The sequence below is a fragment of the Cottoperca gobio genome, chromosome 19, assembly GCF_900634415.1.
Source record: "Cottoperca gobio chromosome 19, fCotGob3.1, whole genome shotgun sequence".
Taxonomy (NCBI): domain Eukaryota; kingdom Metazoa; phylum Chordata; class Actinopteri; order Perciformes; family Bovichtidae; genus Cottoperca; species Cottoperca gobio.
The window spans coordinates 14,482,284-14,503,816 of NC_041373.1; the positions used below are offsets into that span (position 1 = coordinate 14,482,284).

The 21,533-nt window shown below is 42.1% G+C and overlaps 2 protein-coding genes across 3 annotated transcripts in view; one reads left to right on the top strand and one right to left on the bottom strand.

Annotated features, from left to right (window-relative positions):
* The first annotated feature begins 6,274 nt into the window (after window positions 1-6,274).
* Window positions 6,275-16,973, top strand: atp2a1l (ATPase sarcoplasmic/endoplasmic reticulum Ca2+ transporting 1, like). Of its 2 annotated transcripts, XM_029455729.1 has the most exons (24): window positions 6,275-6,551; window positions 7,434-7,451; window positions 7,822-7,904; window positions 9,017-9,121; window positions 9,922-10,060; window positions 10,725-10,805; window positions 10,893-10,978; window positions 11,061-11,358; window positions 11,465-11,631; window positions 11,734-11,822; window positions 11,907-12,009; window positions 12,097-12,228; window positions 12,468-12,584; window positions 12,692-12,910; window positions 13,009-13,120; window positions 13,710-13,933; window positions 14,061-14,281; window positions 14,394-14,596; window positions 14,689-14,774; window positions 14,943-15,076; window positions 15,161-15,278; window positions 15,428-15,545; window positions 15,843-15,888; window positions 16,657-16,973. In XM_029455729.1, the coding sequence occupies exons 1-23, from the start codon at window positions 6,434-6,436 to the stop codon at window positions 15,845-15,847; spliced, it is 2,976 nt and encodes a 991-aa protein (XP_029311589.1). In that variant the 5' UTR covers window positions 6,275-6,433; the 3' UTR covers window positions 15,848-15,888; window positions 16,657-16,973. The 2 variants fall into 2 exon arrangements, with proteins under 2 accessions (XP_029311589.1, XP_029311588.1); XM_029455728.1 differs by lacking the exons at window positions 15,843-15,888; window positions 16,657-16,973 and having other exon boundaries at window positions 15,428-15,553.
* A 341-nt stretch (window positions 16,974-17,314) lies between these two features.
* Window positions 17,315-21,533, bottom strand: part of sult1st6 (sulfotransferase family 1, cytosolic sulfotransferase 6) — a 5,053-nt gene continuing 834 nt past the window's right edge. The window contains exons 2-7 of the mRNA XM_029455777.1: window positions 20,788-20,916; window positions 20,552-20,649; window positions 20,218-20,344; window positions 18,450-18,544; window positions 18,194-18,374; window positions 17,315-17,642 (exon numbers count right to left, since the gene is read on the bottom strand). Coding sequence (XP_029311637.1) covers window positions 17,530-17,642; window positions 18,194-18,374; window positions 18,450-18,544; window positions 20,218-20,344; window positions 20,552-20,649; window positions 20,788-20,916 — 743 coding nt within the window. The 3' untranslated portion in view covers window positions 17,315-17,529. The remainder of the gene's footprint in view (window positions 17,643-18,193; window positions 18,375-18,449; window positions 18,545-20,217; window positions 20,345-20,551; window positions 20,650-20,787; window positions 20,917-21,533) is intronic.

A 21,533-nucleotide genomic window follows, 5' to 3' on the forward strand; every position in this document is an offset into this window, starting at 1 on the left:
TTAACTCCTCAAAACACAAACTAACAGATGAGTAGTTTTAGGTTATTTCATGGTCATATTGTATATTTGTCCTGATTACTTCATATTTAATATTGACCTCTTTTGTTCTCTATATAATGTGTATTTATTTTAGTGTACTATGTGTTTGGTTGAATAGTAAGTTCGGTTTCAGTCGTGGAGTAGTGATCCTGGATTGTCTGTATGTGTTCAGTAGGTATCCACAGGGGGGCGCTGTTGAGCTTTGAGTCAGACCAATATAATGTTTACTGCTTTTACATTTTCCAAAGGAAAGGTTAACGTTGTGTAAGTGCTGGATGTATGCCAACTAAAACAGTGATGGTAGGTGCAGTAGTTACGACATTTTGTACAGATTGTGAAATACATTTATCAAAACATTTATTTTTTAATAATGAGAGTAATAATAAGATTGTGAGAAAACTCTTTCATGTTCTTCGTTCTATTTTTATTTAAAAATAAAAAGGATCCCATTTCTTTCTTAGGCATTCCTCTGGCTCTTTTGCATTCATTGCATTCATCCGTCTTCCTGTCATCAACACTCTTGAAGGCACTCTGTCTATCATTTGGCCTTCCTTTTACAGGACGAAGGAGGTGAGAGGTGAAGGGTACCTCTTGGGGGGGGGGGGGGCGTTGGCGTTTAAAAAAACAAAACAGAAAGTTTAAATGTAAATTGAATTTAGAACCAATTTAGTTTATGATGCATAAATATCTAGGTTCTGACATAAACCAGAAATCTGTTGGCCGATGGGCGCTTCAGCCTTTCTCCGTTTCCTTCAGGAGTACAATCCTCTCTCCATTTATAGTGGGACTTTAGACTTGAAGTCACCCTTGACCGTCACAATGTGTCACTGGCTATGTGGTCTCAGGTTCTTACTGTGCACTTCTACAGGATTATGTTTCCACATTTTTGTGTTGGTCAGTGAGTCTCGGGGACTCAAACGTGTCCTTGCTTCTGCTCTGCGGCGGTTTAACGTATTCACTGCTATCGGAAAATGGTTCAAATCAAACTTTGGGTCATAGATTACGGGCTGCATTTCAATTTCGTGGCTGCAACCTGCCCATCAGTCATCGCAATCAACCCCTAAATAGTGTCTTGGTTAGATAAGAGTACTGAAAATAGACAAGACATTGAAGATGTAGGATATGTCCAAGAGTTCATCTTTCAGATGATACCAAATACTGTACATACTAGTTCATACGGCTATGCTGCTTTGAAATACTAAGATGTTTAATTTATCACTGCTATTATGAAACTTCCGAAGGAATTTATTTCATGTGCAGACATGAAAAAAATCTTGGCAAATCCGTGCAGCCTGCTGTTTTGGGAACATACGTGGACAGTATTAACGTAACATATTTTATCACTAATGAAATGTGAACTCCATAATAGATGGAAGTGTGCCAGTACATTTATTGTAAGACTGGCTGTGTACTTGTGAGTTGGTGGGGGGGGGGGGGGCTTGATGAATTCATCAGAGGTGAAGAAAGAGCACTCCAATAAAAGTATTTTTACTTTCTGAAAACAAGGACTCAAGTAAAAGTCATCATCTAAATAACTTCTTGAGTGAGAGTACCAAAGTATCTTCTGCAGAAAACTTGAGAAGTGGTGAATAATTATATATACATCTGATTCTGTCGTCAATTTGGGATTCAATTTCACATAATCTGAAATTGTGTGAAGATTCTTGTAACCGTTGTACGGCAAAAAAGCCTCTAAAATGTACATTGACTGACTCGAGGCAGCTGTAAGTCGAATATGAATCCATCTCCAGTAGAGCTTACGGGATGCTTGATGCTTAATTATGCAGATCTTAAGTATCCCAATAAAAAGTCTCTGCCAGTAAATTAACAACATTATAGAAATATTGAGCCGGTTAAGGTAATGACCAGCCATCAGTAGAATGAAAGCCACTTTCGATCAACAGGCTCACTTTCCTATCGGCTCCCCTGGGGCTTATATAGTACACCCCTAAGTGTGTGGAATGGTGTGAACAACTAGGAACTCTTCGGCCCAATGTACTTCACGGATACCGATAACACTTGGAGTCAAATGTGCCCTCCAACATCCTGTCGTATTTTCCCCCAATAGTTGAAAGTTAGACTTTCCGAGCCCGAGCTAAAGGTTTCAGCATTCTGAAATAAAAAAGCCGCAAAGCTGTCGTGGTGCCATGCCCAGCAGCACAGTGTCACCTGCTCTATTTATACCTTGTGAGGAATTCTGGATTCAAAGACTCAGCTGCCACTTCTATTATTACTATTAGCTAATGCTGTAACAAGTACCCGGCTAACACCGACAGTGTTGCTCCTTTATCCATTGCCTTATTGCCCAGTACTAATTATGTCCTCACTGTCAATACCACATATGTTATTTGATTTTATGGTGTGTTGGTACACTTTTTTTTTTTGCATGTGCATAAAAGCTAAAGACAAACGAACCTTCGGTGCACGCTAGACAAAGTGCAGTGAAGACGATGCTGCTGCAGTTTTAACTTCTTGCATCGGAGCAAGAATACGGAAAAACGTCTGGTTCCATTTTTTAGGAAACTTGGGGCCAAAGAAGAACCAATCATGGGCCGGATACACAAATTATTTTTCACTTTCTTTAACATTGCGAGATAGAGCATTTGGCCTTTGGTGGAGGTCTGTGCCCCTCCAGATTTAATCAATATGTTACTTAAGATAAACACTTCCTGTTTGACAAATGATTTCATGAAATACCAGCTATTATAAATGTGGATTCCTTCACGCTATTATGTCCCCAGAAATGGATGATATAGATCAACACACAACGTGCAACCCACAGAATGTGCTGTTAATGACAATAACCTTCTTTAGGAAACATGTCGCTCTTTCCTAGCCCCACGTCTCTAAGTGTTAAATGTGGCCGCCGTGTCCCTTTCGCTTCGCTTGTGCCGTGCAAGTCAGCAGAGACAGACTTAGTTGCATAAGATAGCCGTGCGTACAGCTGCATAGCCACAGTACTTAACACTTGTACAGAACTGGGAACATGTATAGAGTTCACAAGTGGAAGAGGGAGGGCTTGATGGGTTAAAGCGGCACATGGTGATCCCTCAGCCTGGCACGAGGGCGTGGCATACTAGCGCCACGGTGGGGAGTTGGAGGTGATGGGTGTCCCAACTCGCAGGGGTTTACTCTGTAGTAGTCCCCGCACCCACAGGCTACTGACACTTCAGCAATAGACTGAGGCGGAAGATGGAGGGGACGGCGGGGGAAACCTTATCCTTCTGGGATATTGAGTTAAATGTCACTGCTCTGCCCTGAGGGAGACACTGACAGGCCGACCCCTATCACAGCCCCCAAATCTCAGAGGTCAGTACGACTGCACAACAGCTGAGGCCTGGAGAACGGCTGGGTGAAACAGAGATGGGAACACTGGCAGAACAGAATGAGAATAAAATGTTTTAGCCACATGTCTGTGATCAAAACCGTTCATATGACATGGAAACAGTTGAATGTACTTACAGTTTAGCTTTGCCTCATGTGGGTGTCCTGTAGATATCTAACTCGTGTGGATTGTAGTTTTACATCATTCTCATATACATTTGGAATTCCAGTGAAATCAAAGAAAATTATTACAAAAATACAAATACAAAAATCTATATATATTTTTTATTATTTATTAATTTAATACAGGCAATTGGATAAAACATTCTTTTTAAAAGAGAATGAGTTATGAGCAATGTATTCCTTTAAGAAATGTAGATTTAGTTCTTGTTTGAGCTCAATGTATTTGCAACACAAACGTCTGTACGAGTAAATGCATGCACGCACTTGTACACAGCTTTTAGAGAACGGAAGTGTAGTGCTTTACTGAGTGCACTTAAAATATGCATTAAACTAAAAGCTTTCTGCTCTTCTACATCGTGGACAATTTCCTGTACATTTTGGGAACGCAATTGTCCCTCACCAGCCGTTGAGGGATTGGAAACAGCTTCCTATTTTAGAAATTCTCAGTGGAGGAGCAGCAGAAGCTCATGTTTATATGTATATATATATATATGTATGTATGTTATGGACATTTAACCCTTTGGTTTGGGAACACACAGCCGTATCCTTGCGATATATCAACAACTAGAGTAAATCAAACACAGAACATATGAGCTGTACTTTTAATTTACATTATCTCCACACAAAATACTAAGAGACTTACTCGCAGTCCACAAAGGTCCTTCTTGGACAACCTGAGTTAAATCCTCCATTACTGGAAGCGTCTCTTTCTATACATACAAGATCGATCGATCATTAATATTGTATAAAACATATCAGTAAAAGTGACACTCCTTTACAAACAAACGTTTTCCCATATATGTAAACTTAATAGAACAACATCGATGAAAAGCATTTAAGCTGGTGAGGAGTCCTGCCGATCACGTAATGGTCGTTCGAACCCGGATGTGAGTCGTTGAGGTCATGTAAGTTATTTCGGTCACAAGGAAAATCCTCACTTGAACGAAGGTGTTGTGAATTTGAAATACATAAATGCATTCTTTCATATTTATATACTACGAGCAAAAGCTCCCGCCATTGTCATTATTATTCATCGTAAAGTTCCAGTCCAGTCGGTTTAAATGACGCGCGTGCGTCATTGTTGTTTGTTAAGGTCATCCCAAAGGTCACTACGTGTGACCCTTGTGTAGATCATCACACAGCAAGTGAACACACACACTGATAGCTGTTTTCTTTTCCCTCGAGAATCATTTGTCTGGAGCTTGATGGCCACACTTTGAGTGACAGCGGCATTCAAATGAAACACGACACAGTGAAATCAATCACGGACATACAGTATAACACTGACAGCTGTTAACGTTTTTATGGAACGGTTTGAGCAAAAATAAACTTGAGAATGTAACTTGTTCTGCAATAACTGGGTAAAGCCTTTTTCACATTAAGAACTAATTGATGTTTGGTTCTGGCTGCCACCGTGACACTGCACAACAACGCAACACAGGAATAAATAGATCGCTGCAAAAATGTGTCCTGTAGCTGCCAAAAGTGGTGAGCAGTGACCACTGCTGTTCGTACAGGAACACCTGTCAGTGTATTGATTAGCAACAGCAACTTAAATTCCTGTCCGCACGACCCGCACTGCAATTACTGCTGTTGAAGCAAATTGTAAATCTACTATGTGAAGTGTAACTGACGCATTGTTGTCAGAAAGGCAAACAAATAACGATTAAATCCTAATAAACTCCAGTAAATAACAAATGACATGTTCTCTGTTATATCATGTGTATTCTTCTTATTTCCCAATAACAAATTCAATACTGTAAATCCACCACAAGAGGCCATTGTGCCTCACTGAATAGAAATGTGTGGCTGGATCAACTCTCGTGCATCTACCTAAGCTGCTCCATATCTCCCTGCTGCCTTCCTTTCCTCATAAAAAAAAAAGAGAAATAAAACTTGATCCTTCTGTATCTGCAGCCGGAGCTTTTCCTCTGCAGGGAGATAGTGTGACACGCTGGCTGTACTCTTGGCATTCCTGTCCCGCAGCCATCATTCCTCTACTACACACTCACTTTTGCCTGATCATTCCCATGTCTTACTTAACTGGGTTTATTATCTGTTATCTCTGCAGAACTGAACATGTGCACGTGTCGATGCAGGTTGTGCAGTTCTGCTGCACAAAGTTCTGGCATCCGGTTTGATCTTTGAACTTCATGCGTCGATGTGCCGACATTCATAACTCACACTCTTCATGTAAAAATGCCAACTAATTACTCTACTAAATTATTTGTCTACCATCTCCCTACTTCACTCCTCTCTCTGAGGCTCAGCCACCTTCCTCAGCAGAAACCAGTTGAGCCGTCACTCAATGCTCCCCTCTCCCCCCTTTCCTCCCCTCTGGATGATCTCCTGTCTCACTCTCTCACCTTCTCCCTTCGTCTTATTCCACTGACCATGCATGTTCCAAAAACAGATCTAATTTTCGTCCATGGTGTAATACCCCCCCCCCCCCCCCCCCCCCCCCCGCCCCCGCCCCCCCTACAGCTCCTTCGCCACCACTCTTCTGCATTACCCCCCTTTCCAAATCCAAGCCTTGTCTTCAGTTCCTGTCCAAGTCAACCATCTCACCTCCCTATTGCTCCACCTCGAGCCCCACCCGCGCCCCGCGCCACACGCCACACGCCACCCCCCCCCCACTATGCCCTTCCATGCTGGAATTTGGGGGCGTGTGTCGGCGGGGTGTCCACCAATCCTGAGCACTTTGGTGGTATAAAACCCTGAACATGTATGAAGTAATTCGCTCTTTCTGTCAGTCCAGTACTCCTGAATTGGAGTGTGCCGCACTTCCTAGGTGAGGGTGGTGGAACAAGGGTGAAAAACTGCAGAGAACATCTAAGAAGTGAAAGAGCGCGGATAGGCACTGCAATACCTTGTCTAATCAGAAAGGATGGAGAACGCACACGCAAAGGTCCCGGCTGAATGCCTGACTTATTTCGGGGTGAATGAAGTCTCTGGTCTCACTCCCGACCAGTTCAAGAAGAACCTGGACAAGTATGGCCATAATGGTGAGACTGCGGGCATCTGGGACAGGGTGGGAGAACTACTGAAAGAACAAAGACTCACAAAGTCACATAGAGAAACCTTTCCTTTCACAGTTAAAGAAATTACATTTTTTTTTGCATTTAAATATTCCAGAAAGTACATTTGCTAGGATATCTGTGTGTGGAGGTGTTTTCTTGAGTCATTGGAGTTAAGAAATACTCGTGGAGTTGGGTTGAGATTTTGCACGTGATGCTTTTTTAGAGAGGATTTGCAACAGCTGGTAGAAATGCAGAGACATTGAGAAGCATAGACTTTGAGGGCTTTGAAGAGCTATTTAAAGATAGCCAAAGAAGATGGCTGGAGAGCGAGAGAGACAGGTGATGGCTCAAGAAGCTTCCTGGGTGATATATGGGGCAGGCGTTAACAGGAGAGATGGATAATTTTAGGCCGTGTAGAAAGGGGAGGCGCTTAGATGGCTCAAATGATCCGTAATATGATTGCTAATCAATAACCAGTGGAATGGCACATTAGACAGCAAAGACTCTGTAATATGGGATCATATTTTGAAGCATTTTTGTTTTCACAGTGTTGCTTAATGTTTTATTTGGTTTACAGTTAAGGAATTGGAAGTGCACAGCCACTGCAGTGAGGCTTTTGTTAGGCCTAGGTCACAAGTCAAAGCTGATTCACTCACAGAACGACGGGTTTTTTAGTTTCCGGCATCCGTACAGTCATTAGGTGTAAAGCGCACAGGGAAGTTTGTAAAAGGTGGAAGTTAGTAGAGTACACAAGTTATGTTAAAAATGTTTCTTGATGAGTATTAATCCTTTTAACTAAACATCCTCTTTTCCTGTCTTTCTGTCTCCACAACCTTTCTCCTCCTTCACCTTTGTGTCCAACTCCAGAGCTGCCCGCTGAGGAGGGTAAGTGTTTACCCAGCATTTACAAACATTTACATCAAATGTGAATCTGAACAAGTATTTCCAGACACCTGAAGGGAAGACCATCGTTAATACTCTCAAATAGGGTTGTAATAATAACTGTTTGATTGTGTGACGCTCACACGCTATTGACATTATATTAGCAATGTAGAAAACATTTTGACATTTTGAGCAAAAAATATCTGAAAACTGAATTTCCATAAGAAGGATTAATAAAGTATTCCTTCCTTATATTCTGTAATCGCTTCCCTTCACACCCAAATACCCTTTCACTTTCAGTAATTACATTTATATTTTGCGATAATTATCCATTGATTGACTTTCTTATTTCTTATTTGTCTGTCCCGCTCAGGTAAGAGCGTCTGGGAGCTGATCCGTGAGCAGTTTGAGGACTTGCTCGTCAGGATCCTGCTGCTGGCCGCCTGCATCTCTTTTGTAAGGAAATGAAAGTGTTAGAATTTATTTTTATCACCTCAGTAATTCTAAACTCTGGTTATTCCGTTCATTTCAAACTCGAGCAACAGCGGTAGGATTTGTAGTAGACATAATAGTAGCAACACATTCCAGGAGACACTGACACCACGTGGGATCAGACGCTTCCCTTGACTTTTATCTGCAGAAGAACAGGTGCCCACAAGAATAAACTCTTCTGAATGTGTTTTCTCACATTTACAATTCCGGCACAATAATCTCCGGGCCCCTTTCACATTTTTGATTACCATCCTAAAAAACAAATTTAACTTTTAACTTAAAAACCCGTCACACAAACTCTTCCTGCGTCCAGATAACGTCTTATCCCCCTCCGCTCCTCCATTTATTTTTGAGGATGACAACTTGAGAGGAGGGAGACAGATTGCGAGGGCTTCTAGGAGGTGTATTAATTCCTATGCCCAGCTTTCACCCCTTCAGGCAGCTGTCATGATGGCCTTAGAAGGCGAATATTGAGGAGCCAGTGAGAGATGGGGGTCAGCGAAGTATAGGGGGGCTGAGGGGTATGGGTTTATTTTAAGAAAGCCCCAAGCTGAGGAGAGAAACTGAATCCTTCGGGAAAGGTCAGGCCTGAAGGAAGGAACGAAAGGGCCTCCGCAGAGAGAGGGTTGAAATCAGAAGGAGCAAAGAGTTATGGGACATTGAGATCAAATTAATAACAATTATGTAATCATATCATGACGTAGAAATATCAATATAACAGGCATTAACACTTGAAAAGAAAGGAACTAACAAGGTGTGTTTAAGCTTTTAAAATCATCACACTTTTTATCACATTGTTGATTGTTATTTTAGACTACGTGCTATGTGAAGCTCGCCCATTGAAAGCCTTCACAATCCCTCCTATTATTCAGACATTACGCAATATATGCAAGGTAATCTTTTCATTCAGGCACATTCCAAATGTTTAGACAATGTTATTTATCCATTTAAAGCACATTAAGTACAGAGGTTCAGACATATTTGCATTTGCCTGTTTCTCAGGAGCGGTATTGGCCCACTGTCACTGTTCTGTGCTCACATCGACACTGATGTGCTCTCTTCCACTCTGCCCTCAGGTGCTGGCCTGGTTCGAGGAAGGTGAAGAGACCGTCACCGCCTTTGTGGAACCCTTCGTCATCCTCCTTATCCTTATCGCTAACGCCGTTGTTGGCGTGTGGCAGGTCAGTGACGAGGCCCAGCGTGTTGAGCAATAAGACATATCCATTGCCATGATGACAGAGGGCACACATGCTCCAGTTACTACCGTGTTTTCGACCCGAGCGTGGTTGCTCAACTGAAATAGTTGCTCTAAAGCTGCCTGTTACAACATAGAGCAAATCCTACATGAACAATATTATTCACTCTAACTTCAATCTAAGAGGACAAACATGATTTAATCAGCAGATCTGTGATGGACGATTCACATTATGCAAGTCATGCTCTTCTACACGCATGCCATTAAGTAATTGGCACTGCTGTCAGGCAACACTTGACGCGTCCCCCGCCAAGTGTGGAAAACAGCTGCTTCGTTCTTGTTTTTCTCATTTAAAACAGAACTGACTTTGGTAACCTGCCGATTTTATGACTCTTAATATTATCTCTTGTACTTTCTTATCGCACACTTAGATTATGTAAAAACATAGATCCATACACCACAATAATTTGTATTTATTTGAAGGGGGAAAAACAATAAAACCAAAATACATAGTAACTTAAGATCATGGATTTGACCTACTCATGTGACATTAGTAGGTTGTGTATCAGTGTGTAATTGCTGTGTGTACGCCTGCTAGAGGACATTGAAGGAGAACATGAGTATGAATTGCATTCAAGAATACACATGGGTGTTGATCAGCTCATTGATAATAGTTGGTGTTGCTTCAACATTGGTGAATGTGTACTTCTGCTTTTATTTTAGCTGATGTAATGTATTTGACTCCTTAATGACTGTTTGTGTGTTTCTTGTCTGTGCGCGCCACAGGAACGTAATGCCGAAGATGCCATCGAGGCTCTCAAGGAATACGAGCCTGAGTTGGGCAAGGTTTACCGTTCTGACAGAAAGAGTGTGCAGATAATCAAGGCCAGAGACATTGTCCCTGGAGACATCGTGGAGGTGTCCGGTAAGAAACGTCAACATAATTTATCATTTGTTAAAGGCAGAAGCTGATCTGTTAGCGCTCAACGTCAGGGGAACGTTAGTCACAGTCAGTTATGTCCCATAGTGTTCACTGTCTAACTACAACAACTCTGTGAAAACACACAACAAAGACGTATATATTCAGGATATATGTGTCAGGAAAAGGCTGATAGCAAAGCCTTGTGTCTTTGTAAGGAAATGTGAGTAGCACTGCGGTGAAAACATGCTGACTGAAGGAAATCCTGAGTATAAATACCCTCACTCGCTCCTGCCGCACCTCTTCCCCCCTCTTGCCCACTTCTGTTCATTTGTCAGTGTACACCTGTTGCCTCGCTGGCTGGCTGTCCCCACCCCGCACCATGTGTGGATCATTCTCATTGGACCATGCATGCGTCCGTTTAGATTCAGTCTCATTATGAAATCCATGGATTAAGTATAAAAAAGCTACTTAATTTAGAATAACTTCTACCATCATTTTGGATATTTGTCTAAAGTCACTTATGGAGGTGAAAATAAAATGATAAATATACACATTTACCACAGTCGCAATTATTTTATGTTAAATGTAAAAAAGAAAAATAATGATGCGTTCTATGACAATTAAGTGGAATTAGTTTTAATGATGACTTCTCTGTTACTCCCAACAGTTGGTGACAAAGTCCCCGCTGACATCAGGCTTATTAACATCAAGTCCACCACCCTGCGTGTTGACCAGTCCATCCTTACCGGTAAGCTTTCAAGAAATCTGCCACGATGTGTCTTTCTATCCTAACTCCATTGGCAGTTTTGAGTAAATGTTCTGTTTTGTCTCTCAGGTGAGTCCGTCAGTGTGATCAAGCACACTGAGGCCGTTCCCGACATGAGAGCTGTCAACCAGGACAAGAGGAACATGCTTTTCTCTGTAAGTGCCATAACAAAACCAATACTGTATATTTACAGTGTTTCAAGCTTTTCCTCACTGTTACCTGTTCTTTCCTCTGTAGGGCACTAACATCGCTTCCGGCAAGGCCATCGGCGTTGCTGTTGCCACCGGAGTCTCCACTGAGATTGGTAAGATCCGTGACCAGATGGCTGCCACCGAGCAGGAGAAGACTCCCCTGCAGGCCAAGCTCGACGAGTTCGGCGAGCAGCTGTCCAAGGTTATCTCCCTGATCTGTGTTGCTGTCTGGGCCATCAACATTGGCCACTTCAACGACCCCGTCCACGGAGGCTCATGGATCCGTGGTGCTGTCTACTACTTCAAGATCGCTGTTGCTCTGGCTGTGGCAGCCATCCCCGAGGGTAAGGGAAGCGCGTCATCAAGACCAGAAAGTGACAGTCAGAGTTAGTGTATGTGTTCCTCCACAGCTTGTTCATCGCACTCACAGTTCTCACCGATGTGTCTCAGGTCTGCCCGCCGTCATCACCACCTGCCTGGCCCTTGGTACCCGCCGTATGGCCAAGAAGAACGCCATTGTCAGAAGCCTGCCCTCCGTGGAGACTCTTGGCTGCACCTCCGTCATCTGCTCCGACAAGACTGGCACCCTCACCACCAACCAGATGTGTGTGACCAAGGTGGGTCACACGTTCTTCACACTCAAGAGATTGTGTAGCTTGTTATAAATTGCTTGATACCGGCTGACACAATTCAAACTTTCTTTGTTTCCTCCGCCACAGATGTTCATCGTCAAGAGCGCTGATGGCGACCATGTTGACCTTGATGCTTTTGATATCTCTGGCTCCAAGTACACCCCCGAGGGAGAGGTGTAAGTTGGTTTTCATCATTCAAATGCAATATCAGGGCACATTTACCGTCTCTTTTATTTTCTAATTCTCTCTCCGTCTTTCAGTTCCCAGGGTGGTTCCAAGACCAACTGCAGCGCATACGACGGCCTTGTTGAGCTGGCTACCATCTGCGCCCTGTGCAACGACTCGTCTCTGGATTACAACGAGGTAAAGTCATGAAGTCATGCACTGTATTTCACTGAAACCTTGTGACCTTCCACAGTTAATCTTTCTCCATCTTCCTCTTTTCTCCAGACCAAGAAGGTCTATGAGAAGGTTGGTGAGGCTACTGAGACCGCCCTGTCCTGCCTGGTTGAGAAGATGAACGTGTTCAACAGCAACGTCAAGAACCTGTCCAAAATTGAGAGAGCCAACGCCTGCTGCTCAGTAAGTTCCCTCCTGCCATTTGCTACATGTTGAGGAAAACGCACATTTTGAACCACTGAAAACTATTTAATATGGATATCAGTCCAACCTACGCTGACGTATTACATTGTAGCTAAAAACGACAGGGGCGGGGGTAATTGTGACAGATGTGTCAGTCATTGCCAGGATTTATTTACTTTTATTTACTTTTTTCGTACCAACTGCCTATCTAATAATAAAAAAAAACTTTTATCCAACAGGTGGTCACACAGCTCATGAAGAAGAACGTCACTCTTGAGTTCTCCCGTGACAGGAAGTCCATGTCCGTGTACTGCACTCCCACAAAGGGTGATGGTGGAGCCAAGATGTTCGTGAAGGCGAGTTGCTTCTTTCTTTCTTCTCACAGCCTTTTGATCAGACACCTGCACGTTTGACGGTGCAGCATTCAACTTAACATAAAATAATCATCCTGTTTTCTCCACAGGGTGCCCCAGAAGGTGTGATTGACAGGTGCACATATGTGCGTGTTGGCGCCACCCGCGTTCCCCTGACCAACAGCATCAAGGAGAAGATCTTGTCTGTGATTAGGGACTGGGGTACCGGCCGTGACACTCTGCGTTGTCTGGCTCTTGCCACCCGTGACACCCCACTGAGGATGGATGAGATGAAATTCGAGGACGCAACCAAGTTCGCCGACTACGAGGCGAGAGCTTAACGCCTTCATATTGAGATGTGTGGATGCAACTGTGACTACGTGTAAAAACTTTGATTGAATGATTTGTTTCACGCTTCTCTCCTCAGGCTGACCTCACCTTTGTTGGCTGCGTGGGTATGCTGGATCCCCCCCGTAAGGAGGTGTGTGGCGCCATTCAGCTGTGCAGAGCCGCTGGAATCCGTGTTATTATGATCACCGGTACGTTTTATGTGTGGGATGAATAATCAATACAGAAATGTGCTGTTATTATAGTAAATCTGAAATTAAAATGAAAATATGCAGTGAAAAATATTGTTAGTAAACTATAAAAAAACTCAAACTAAAATGAAATGATTTAGCCTGATTGATTAAATTGAATTAATTTACGTTTATTAGATATAATATGTCACTAGTATTGAAAACAGCATGAATTTCCGTCAACTGTCGTGAAATTGTAACACAGAAATTAATCAGACTTCCAGGAGGTGGCGGCATTTCTACACAGTTCTCCCACCATGTATTTTCTATTTATATGTAGCTACATAGTTCTGAGACATTATAGACAAACGAAAACTACTGTACTGTATAAAACTAAACCTTAAATTAAATTCTAAACTATTATAACCTTGTTTTCTCTTGTAGAGCATTATCATATGAATAATTGTTTTATATAAAGTGCTTATTGTAAGTTGTTAAAACATCCACTGTTACCTTTTTATCTAAAGTATACAGCATTTCCTCTGGGTTTTACATCTCAGACACTCATTTCACTGACTCTCCACCAAACTTCTCTTTATCCATATTTCAGGTGACAACAAGGGAACCGCTATCGCTATCTGCCGTCGTATTGGCATCTTCACTGAGGAAGAGGATGTTGAAGGCAAGGCCTACACTGGACGTGAGTTTGACGATCTGCCCTCCCATGAACAGCCCGGGGCTGTGAAAATGGCTTCCTGCTTTGCCCGTGTGGAGCCAGCCCACAAATCCAAGATTGTTGAGTTCCTGCAAGGTTTCGACGACATTACTGCGATGGTAAGAGCTCAGCAGCATAACATTCAACCTCACTTCACACAGACACAGTACAGGTTTTTTTCCACGTTGTTCTATTAGTGGTTTCGTGTCTGTAGTCTAACTACTGCTTCCTCTCCTCCCACCCCAGACTGGTGATGGTGTGAATGATGCCCCTGCCCTGAAGAAGGCCGAGATCGGCATCGCCATGGGCTCTGGCACTGCCGTTGCCAAGTCTGCCTCTGAGATGGTCCTGGCTGACGACAACTTCTCTTCCATTGTGGCAGCTGTTGAGGAGGGCAGAGCCATCTACAACAACATGAAGCAGTTCATCCGCTACCTCATCTCCTCCAACGTTGGTGAGGTCGTCTGGTGAGTGTCTCACGTAACATGCACACCTAAACTTCACATTTCGACCATCTGTCTCTGGTTAACTTCGGCCTTCCGTGTGCTCAATCATTTCCTTTTTTTTCCCCACTCTCAGTATCTTCCTGACCGCTGCTCTGGGTCTCCCCGAGGCTCTGATCCCCGTCCAGCTTCTGTGGGTCAACCTGGTTACTGACGGTCTGCCCGCCACCGCTCTGGGCTTCAACCCCCCAGATCTGGACATCATGGGCAAGCCCCCACGTTCCCCCAAGGAGAGCCTGATCTCTGGCTGGCTGTTCTTCAGATACATGGCTATTGGTGGTAAGTAGGACTTTGGACGATATGTTTGGATTGTGTTTGAATGCAGGAGAACCCCCCCGGCCTACGCTGACACTGTCATGTTTCCCTAACAGCATACGTCGGTGCTGCCACTGTTGGTGGTGCTGTCTATTGGTTCATCTATGACGTGACCGGCCCCGGTGTCAGTTACTACCAGCTGGTAAGTAATCGTCTCTCTTTATTTTTCTTTATTTTAACTTATTGACATTAAACTAAGGAAACTAAGTCTCTTTTTGACATAACATCAGGAAGTATACCCAGTATGAAGAGTGCTGTTACTCTACTCTCACATGCAGACATGTAATTACCTCACCTTTCCTCCGTACAGTCTCACTTCATGCAGTGTCACGATGAAAACGAGGACTTCGCCGGCGTCGAGTGCGAGATCTTTGAGGCTTGTCCTCCCATGACCATGGCCCTGTCTGTGCTGGTCACCATTGAGATGTGTAACGCTCTCAACAGGTAACACGTCACATGAGATGATGACTCCTGCGGTTCCTTCAGGTAACACAGACGTTTATTTTCATTCTTCTCTTTTGTTTCAAGCTTGTCTGAGAACCAGTCTCTGATTCGCATGCCCCCATGGAGCAACTTCTGGCTGCTGTCCGCCATGACCCTCTCCATGTCCCTCCACTTCATGATCATCTATGTTGACCCTCTGCCCGTAAGTCAGCCACCAGATTCATTTCAGAGCAGCGTCTGTAAATCTCCAAGACTTATATTGAAGTATTTCTTTATGTAGTTTGTGTCGTAGTTGCTCTCCACTGTTGTTTCCCAGCAGTTCTGACTCCTCTCCGCTCTTTTGCCCCCCAGATGGTCTTCAAGTTGACCCATCTCAACGTTGACCAGTGGTTGATGGTCCTGAAGCTGTCCTTCCCCGTCATCCTCATTGATGAGGTGCTGAAGTTCGTGGCCCGCAACTACGTTGAGTGTAAGTAGCCTCTTATTTCCTGCACTTCTTCTCTTAACATATAAAAAAACAAATCGAGATATACCATATTTTCTAAAATAGCATTTCTGATCTCTTTCGAGAAGCTTGAATATCATTTTAACATATTAATACTTTTTTTCTTAATTATTCATATTTTAACTAATTGTAATTCTTCATCCTGTACGATCATCTCTTTTTCTCCCATCATCTCGTCTCCATAACTTCCATAATGTCTGTTTTCATCTGCCTGATGCCATCTCTCCCTCATTAACTCACTTAACCCTTGTTGATTTCCAGGCTAAATTCAGTCAACCCACCACCATTAGCCTGTAACTAAATCAAGGTATTCCACAACTCGAACCTCTCCCGGTAATCTGTACTTTGTGTGCATGTGTTTTGTTTTGTCACGTATGTTATTATGCCAATCAGTCCTCAGTGCTGTCTACTTTATAAAGCCTCACAGTCCTGTTGATGTGGCACTCTGGCTTCTTCTCCGCGACATAATTAGAATACAAAATCTAACATCTGTCACTAATTGACAAGGTGACACGATGACTAATGAACGGGGAGATGCCCGAGTGCTGCTTTCTGTACGTGATGTTCTCCGAGCTCATGAGATGCCTCAGAAGACGAGTTAATGGCCTCTGAGTTGCTGCTGTCGGCTTGTTTGTTGGGTCGTTTCTGTCTGTAGGCAGGAGTGTGACCTGTTCTAGTAACACTTTGATGTTGTCGGTGTGTAGAGCAACTCTTTAATGTAACCCTAAGCAGTATATAAACATAGAATAAATAGTTTTTAATGCACTATTTTAAAGTAGTTATCAACAGGATGCTACTGTATCAGACACTTCAAATGTTTATTATGCTTATAAATTGTAAATAGGGGATATATATATACATATATATGTGTATATATATGAATTGGGATGCTTTCTAGGTGAGGTTAGTTAAATTTTAAGGAACTTAGCAATGATCACGTCTGCAATGTTAGCTTAGTTTAAGTGTTGTTCTATTTGATTGGTCAAAAGTGTTGTCGTGTCAGTTTCCATTGTTGACCAAATCATGTGTCCAGAAATCCTTTCCCTCTCTGATTTCTCCTATTTCTCCTCACCAGGTACAGGAGCTAAATAAAGATGTAGAAGAAGAGGATCTTAAAGGTTGGAGAGAAAGAGGTGAAGAAGAGAGAGAAGAAGATAAAACCAGAGGGGAGCCATAGTGAACCAACCAATAGAAGAAGAGAGAAAACAGGAAAATTTGCAAAAACAAATCAACAAAACTTGTCAAAGAAAATCTACACAAACATCACCTCTATATAAGGAGATTTGATTAAACCGATGGGAAGTGTCCCTGCCGATAAAGTATTCAAATATTTAAGAGTTTATTCTCAGAAATAAAGTATGTATTAAAAGTGATTTTTTTGTTAAACTTGGATATTCTCAGCTGTTGTGTTTTTGTGTCCTCTGTCCATTTTCATATGATTGACTTTCCAGCTCATTACTTTTATTCTAGTCTTTGTTGCTTGTGTCTCGTGCAGCCTCCCTTCTTTGGCTGGGCTTTGTACAGTGTGGTGTAGGGTTGCAAAATGACTTCATATGGGCAGAAAAAGCACATGCCTCCAGCTGCCAGCGCTCTCTATGGGCTCCATGCAATCAGCAGACTGTTGGAGGTCTCATGGCATAAAATGGGCATGTCCACTCAGTCACAACACTTTTGGTCTTATATATTGTTTACGTGATAAGCTGCAATAAAGTGATGATTACAAACTCATGTACTTGAATTGTGGAGTACATTTTTATTGATTCTTTAAACATACATTTGGATGGTTTTCCAGTGATTACAAAACGTTGTGTTTAATATCCACGATCAAACTAATTAACTTTGTTTTTTTTTGGTCTTAGCTTGTGTCAGTATTTCTGCCGTCTGAGCGCTTCACAGTGTCATTGCGTCGGTCTTTGGTTTACAGGGATGCATCAGTTTGAAAGAAAAATCAGATGAGGCTCCTGAATGGTATGTCGACTTCTTTCATTTGCTTTTCATAATCCTCATCAAAGATCTTTGACTGCTCGGGTGTGAAATGGTTTGTCCAATCACCTACTTCACCTGTGAAGAGAAGTCGCAGAAGAGAATGCAACAGTGTTAGATAAATAAATCAATATACAGTATGTTGAGACAAGTTATTCAATTATTTCCCCCAAAAAGCATCAATTCTTTGGTGTATGAAAAACAGTGGGAAATGTCCCAAGCTGACATCTTCAAACTTTCCAAAACATAAAGAAAATCACATCATTACACTGCAAGATAAAGAGGAACGATAACGCAATTAATCGACTAATCAAAATTGAGCATAAAGTGCAAACAAAGGCAAGAAATCCTGAAAAACCTCTAGGGGGCGCTCGTATGCTGTACAACGTGAGGGACAGGGAGAAGATAAATTATGACATAATACAATAACAGAGTTAGTTTCCTGTCTTTGCGCAGCTTGTACTGTTAATTTAACTGTATTAAGTTATGTTCTTGGTATGTTGTCAGCCCTCCTCCCTGTGTGTTAAGAGGAGTGCAGATCAGATGCCCTGCCAATTGATTTTTCAATATTATTATTATTTTTGATCAATATCTTGATTCTGGACAAAGCTAGGAGCAGACCGATGCACCTTTTCTCATGAAGGAGGAGATGGAGTGATCGAAAACAAGCCCTGGGATGCAGGAGTAGTTGGCCATCGGGTTCTCCTTCATTTTCTCGAAAGACGAGAGGTCCACAATCCGGCTGATGACCTCGTCAGAGAGAGACAAGTCCAGGTACCTCATGATGCGCTCCACTTCACGCCGAGGATTCTGGGGGAGTAAATATGTTGGTCAGAGTGTGTACAACATGCTTTGGTAATACCTGAGTCAATATGTTCTCTGTACCTCTTTCATGTCCTCATAGAAGAGGTACAGGATATTCTTCTTCTCTCTCTCCTTCCAGTATCCTTTCACGTGGTCATACCAGGAGCCCCACGACACTGTAGGAACAGAATTCATTGAGCATTGTTCATGCTCACATTACTCCCAGTCCAGTAAAAAGGTTTTAAAGGCTTTATAATTTGCAAAAAATAAATGTTATCCTGTTAATAAATGTACTTATCTTAATAGATCAATTACAAGTCATTGATTTTTGGGTTGCCAGGTTGTGAAAAATACCCTTTGGCTCTTTTATCCCTCACCGATGAACACTGGCGGATTATCAGTACTTATTTGTTGTCTTTGTGTGTCTCTTTTAAGTTGTTTTGTCTCTTTGTGGTCGTTTTGAGTCTCTTCCTGATTGGTGTTTCTTTGAGTAACATTTTGAAGGCCTGGGGGGCCCCCTGACACTTTCGGCCTCTGGTCCTGTGCCTAATCCATCCATGCCGATCAACAGTTAATCCACTTACCTTCTGGGACAAGGCTGCAGGGAATCTGAATCAAAGTCCATTTATTAACAACCTGTTAATATTTATATTTATTATTATATATTTATTTATATTTCTGTAGGTTTACGACTACGAACGACTCTTTATTTCACATATAAGTAATCATGCTGTCCGTTGTTTATATAACAATAATGATTAAAGCCACTTTAATGTGTCATTAGTAAATGTTTTTTACAACTTCCCATAAGGTCTGCAATTGCAAATAGATTTTGTTCCAGGTGTTGTGCAGCGCTTTTCCAGATTAATTGTTAGTGTGTGAGAGTTAAATATTAAGGGATTGGAAACCCAAAAGAAGTGCTGAGAACTTATCTTTAAATCCTTAGTAAATGATTAGCCACTAGTTACCATTTATAAACCTTTGATAAAATAGCTTCAACAGAGGGTGGATTTTATGGAGCCCGGGAAGGAACATGGAGGGGGGGGGGGGGTTTGATCGAAGGTTGAAAACAAAAGTTGGTCTTTTGCAAGATCTGGCAAAACATTTTCATTAAAAGGCCTTATGTCAGCTACATACGCTTGACAAATAGGGATATGGGGTTCTGAATTTGATGAATTTAATGTTTATCACATGAGACAAGAACTAGCTAGCTAGCGCCCTTTGCGATCCTTCCACCTCGCTCGCCGCTGCTAAGAGACTACGACACTGAGAGGAAGGCTGACAGCAGCTCCAGAGACGACAGTTAGTCAGCTGAACTAACTCAAGTTAAGCCCGTGCAAACATTACTGTGTCTAACCTGCGTAACAGCAGTTCACGCTCATAGAGTGTGCACTAGCTAGCTAATTATTGACTCATTTGAATATGATAAACAGTAAATTAGTTAAAATGCATCTGTGGCAGTTATGTAGCAGCTGTGTAATGATGGCAAGTGGACACCAAAGCAGGAATTAAAAGTATAAAAATACTCCAGTTGAAAGTCTTTTGTAGACCTAAAGGAACGTTTTGTTGTGATTGGCAGTACCTTTACTCTGCTGCCTTGCAGGGTGCTGCTAATCCTGTCCGTTGAGGCATACTACGTTTTCTCACAGGCAAGAAAAGGGATGTAAGGAAACGTATTCTTCTAGGGCGTCATGGATTGCAGAGGTTCCACATTTAAAAGAACTTGGAGTGGGTAAATGTACTAGTGTGGGGGTCATTTTGCGGTTTGGTTGGAGGCTTTGTACAAACTGAAATAACCAGTTTGGATAAAAGTGAGGTGACACTCAGGAATGTGATTTAATCCACTTACATTCTCCGTGCATGAACTTGGGCATGTAGCCCTCCCAGGGTCCTGGCTCAGGCTGGGTCAGATTCATACAATCAAAGAAGTAGTAGCTCACCATGTTGTCTTTGGCATTTCGTGCCACGTAGATAGTCTTTGCACACGATCAGGAGGGACATATAAAAAAGGGATTAACAACAGCAATAAGTTAATTTAAGGAGACAGTTGTATGGCCTTGTATTGGTAACATCTCTCCCCATTTCCGTGCTTTATATCATGAACCTTTTACCTCATGAACATTTATGGTTCAATGTAACACAATAAAATTCACTACAGGACGTTGCTCTCAGTTGAATCTTACCTTGCACTTGTTTTCCCAAAATCCAGGAGGCACCAACTGAAAAGGAAGATGTGTCTTGATGATTCTTGGAGGATCCATGTCCTTCATAAGATCAAGACCTGAAACATGGAAAAGGATTCAGATTTCATGTTATGCTTATGTTACGCGAGTCTCACTCTGATGCACAGAGATGAATAAATAAATAAAACTGGTAAAGACAATGACACGCGTACGAACATAACTATATAAATACACACCTGAGGGGATGGGTGAGGGGGAGAAGATCTCCAGGAAAGGACTGCGGGCCGGTGTCGGGGCTCTTTTGCAGGCTTCAGCATCTCCGTTGTGAAGAAGGAGGTCGACTATTTCTTGAGTCCATGTGGTGCCTTATGTCCCAAAAACACAAATGTACTCTGAGTTTACAAATAGGATACTTTCCATGTATTGAACTTCACCAGTTTGAGGAGAAATCCCATTTTACACCCATACCGAAACAGACACCCATATCAAAAAGACACATTTTTAAGGATTTTGGTGAAATTTGGACCCATTCATTGCTTTTCTGGAAGAAATTCATATCGCTATTCCTCACTTGTCAAGAGGATTGATCAAGAGCGGCTACTGCTTTGCTTAAATTAATTTAGTTTATGTACTTTTTATTGATTTTCTGTTATTTTCTCAGCTGGAAGAACTCACAAGATCCTTTACTTACAGTAAGTAATCCATTGCAAAGTAAACAGTAACAAAGAAATGTATTTTTAGAACAATATAGGCCGATTTTAAAAAGTGAAAATATATGAAAAGTGAAGTTACTCATCATCAAAATAACTCATGTGAAGGTTTAACTAATGTAGATTATATTATTGGATTATTAATCATTTTTAATGTTGTAGTTGGTCAAGAAGGAGCTCATTTTCAACTATTCTTTTGTATCCATACCAAATGCATCGTAATTTAAAAGATTGTTTTGTTTGCAAACTCTAATATTTCCCTCACATATGGA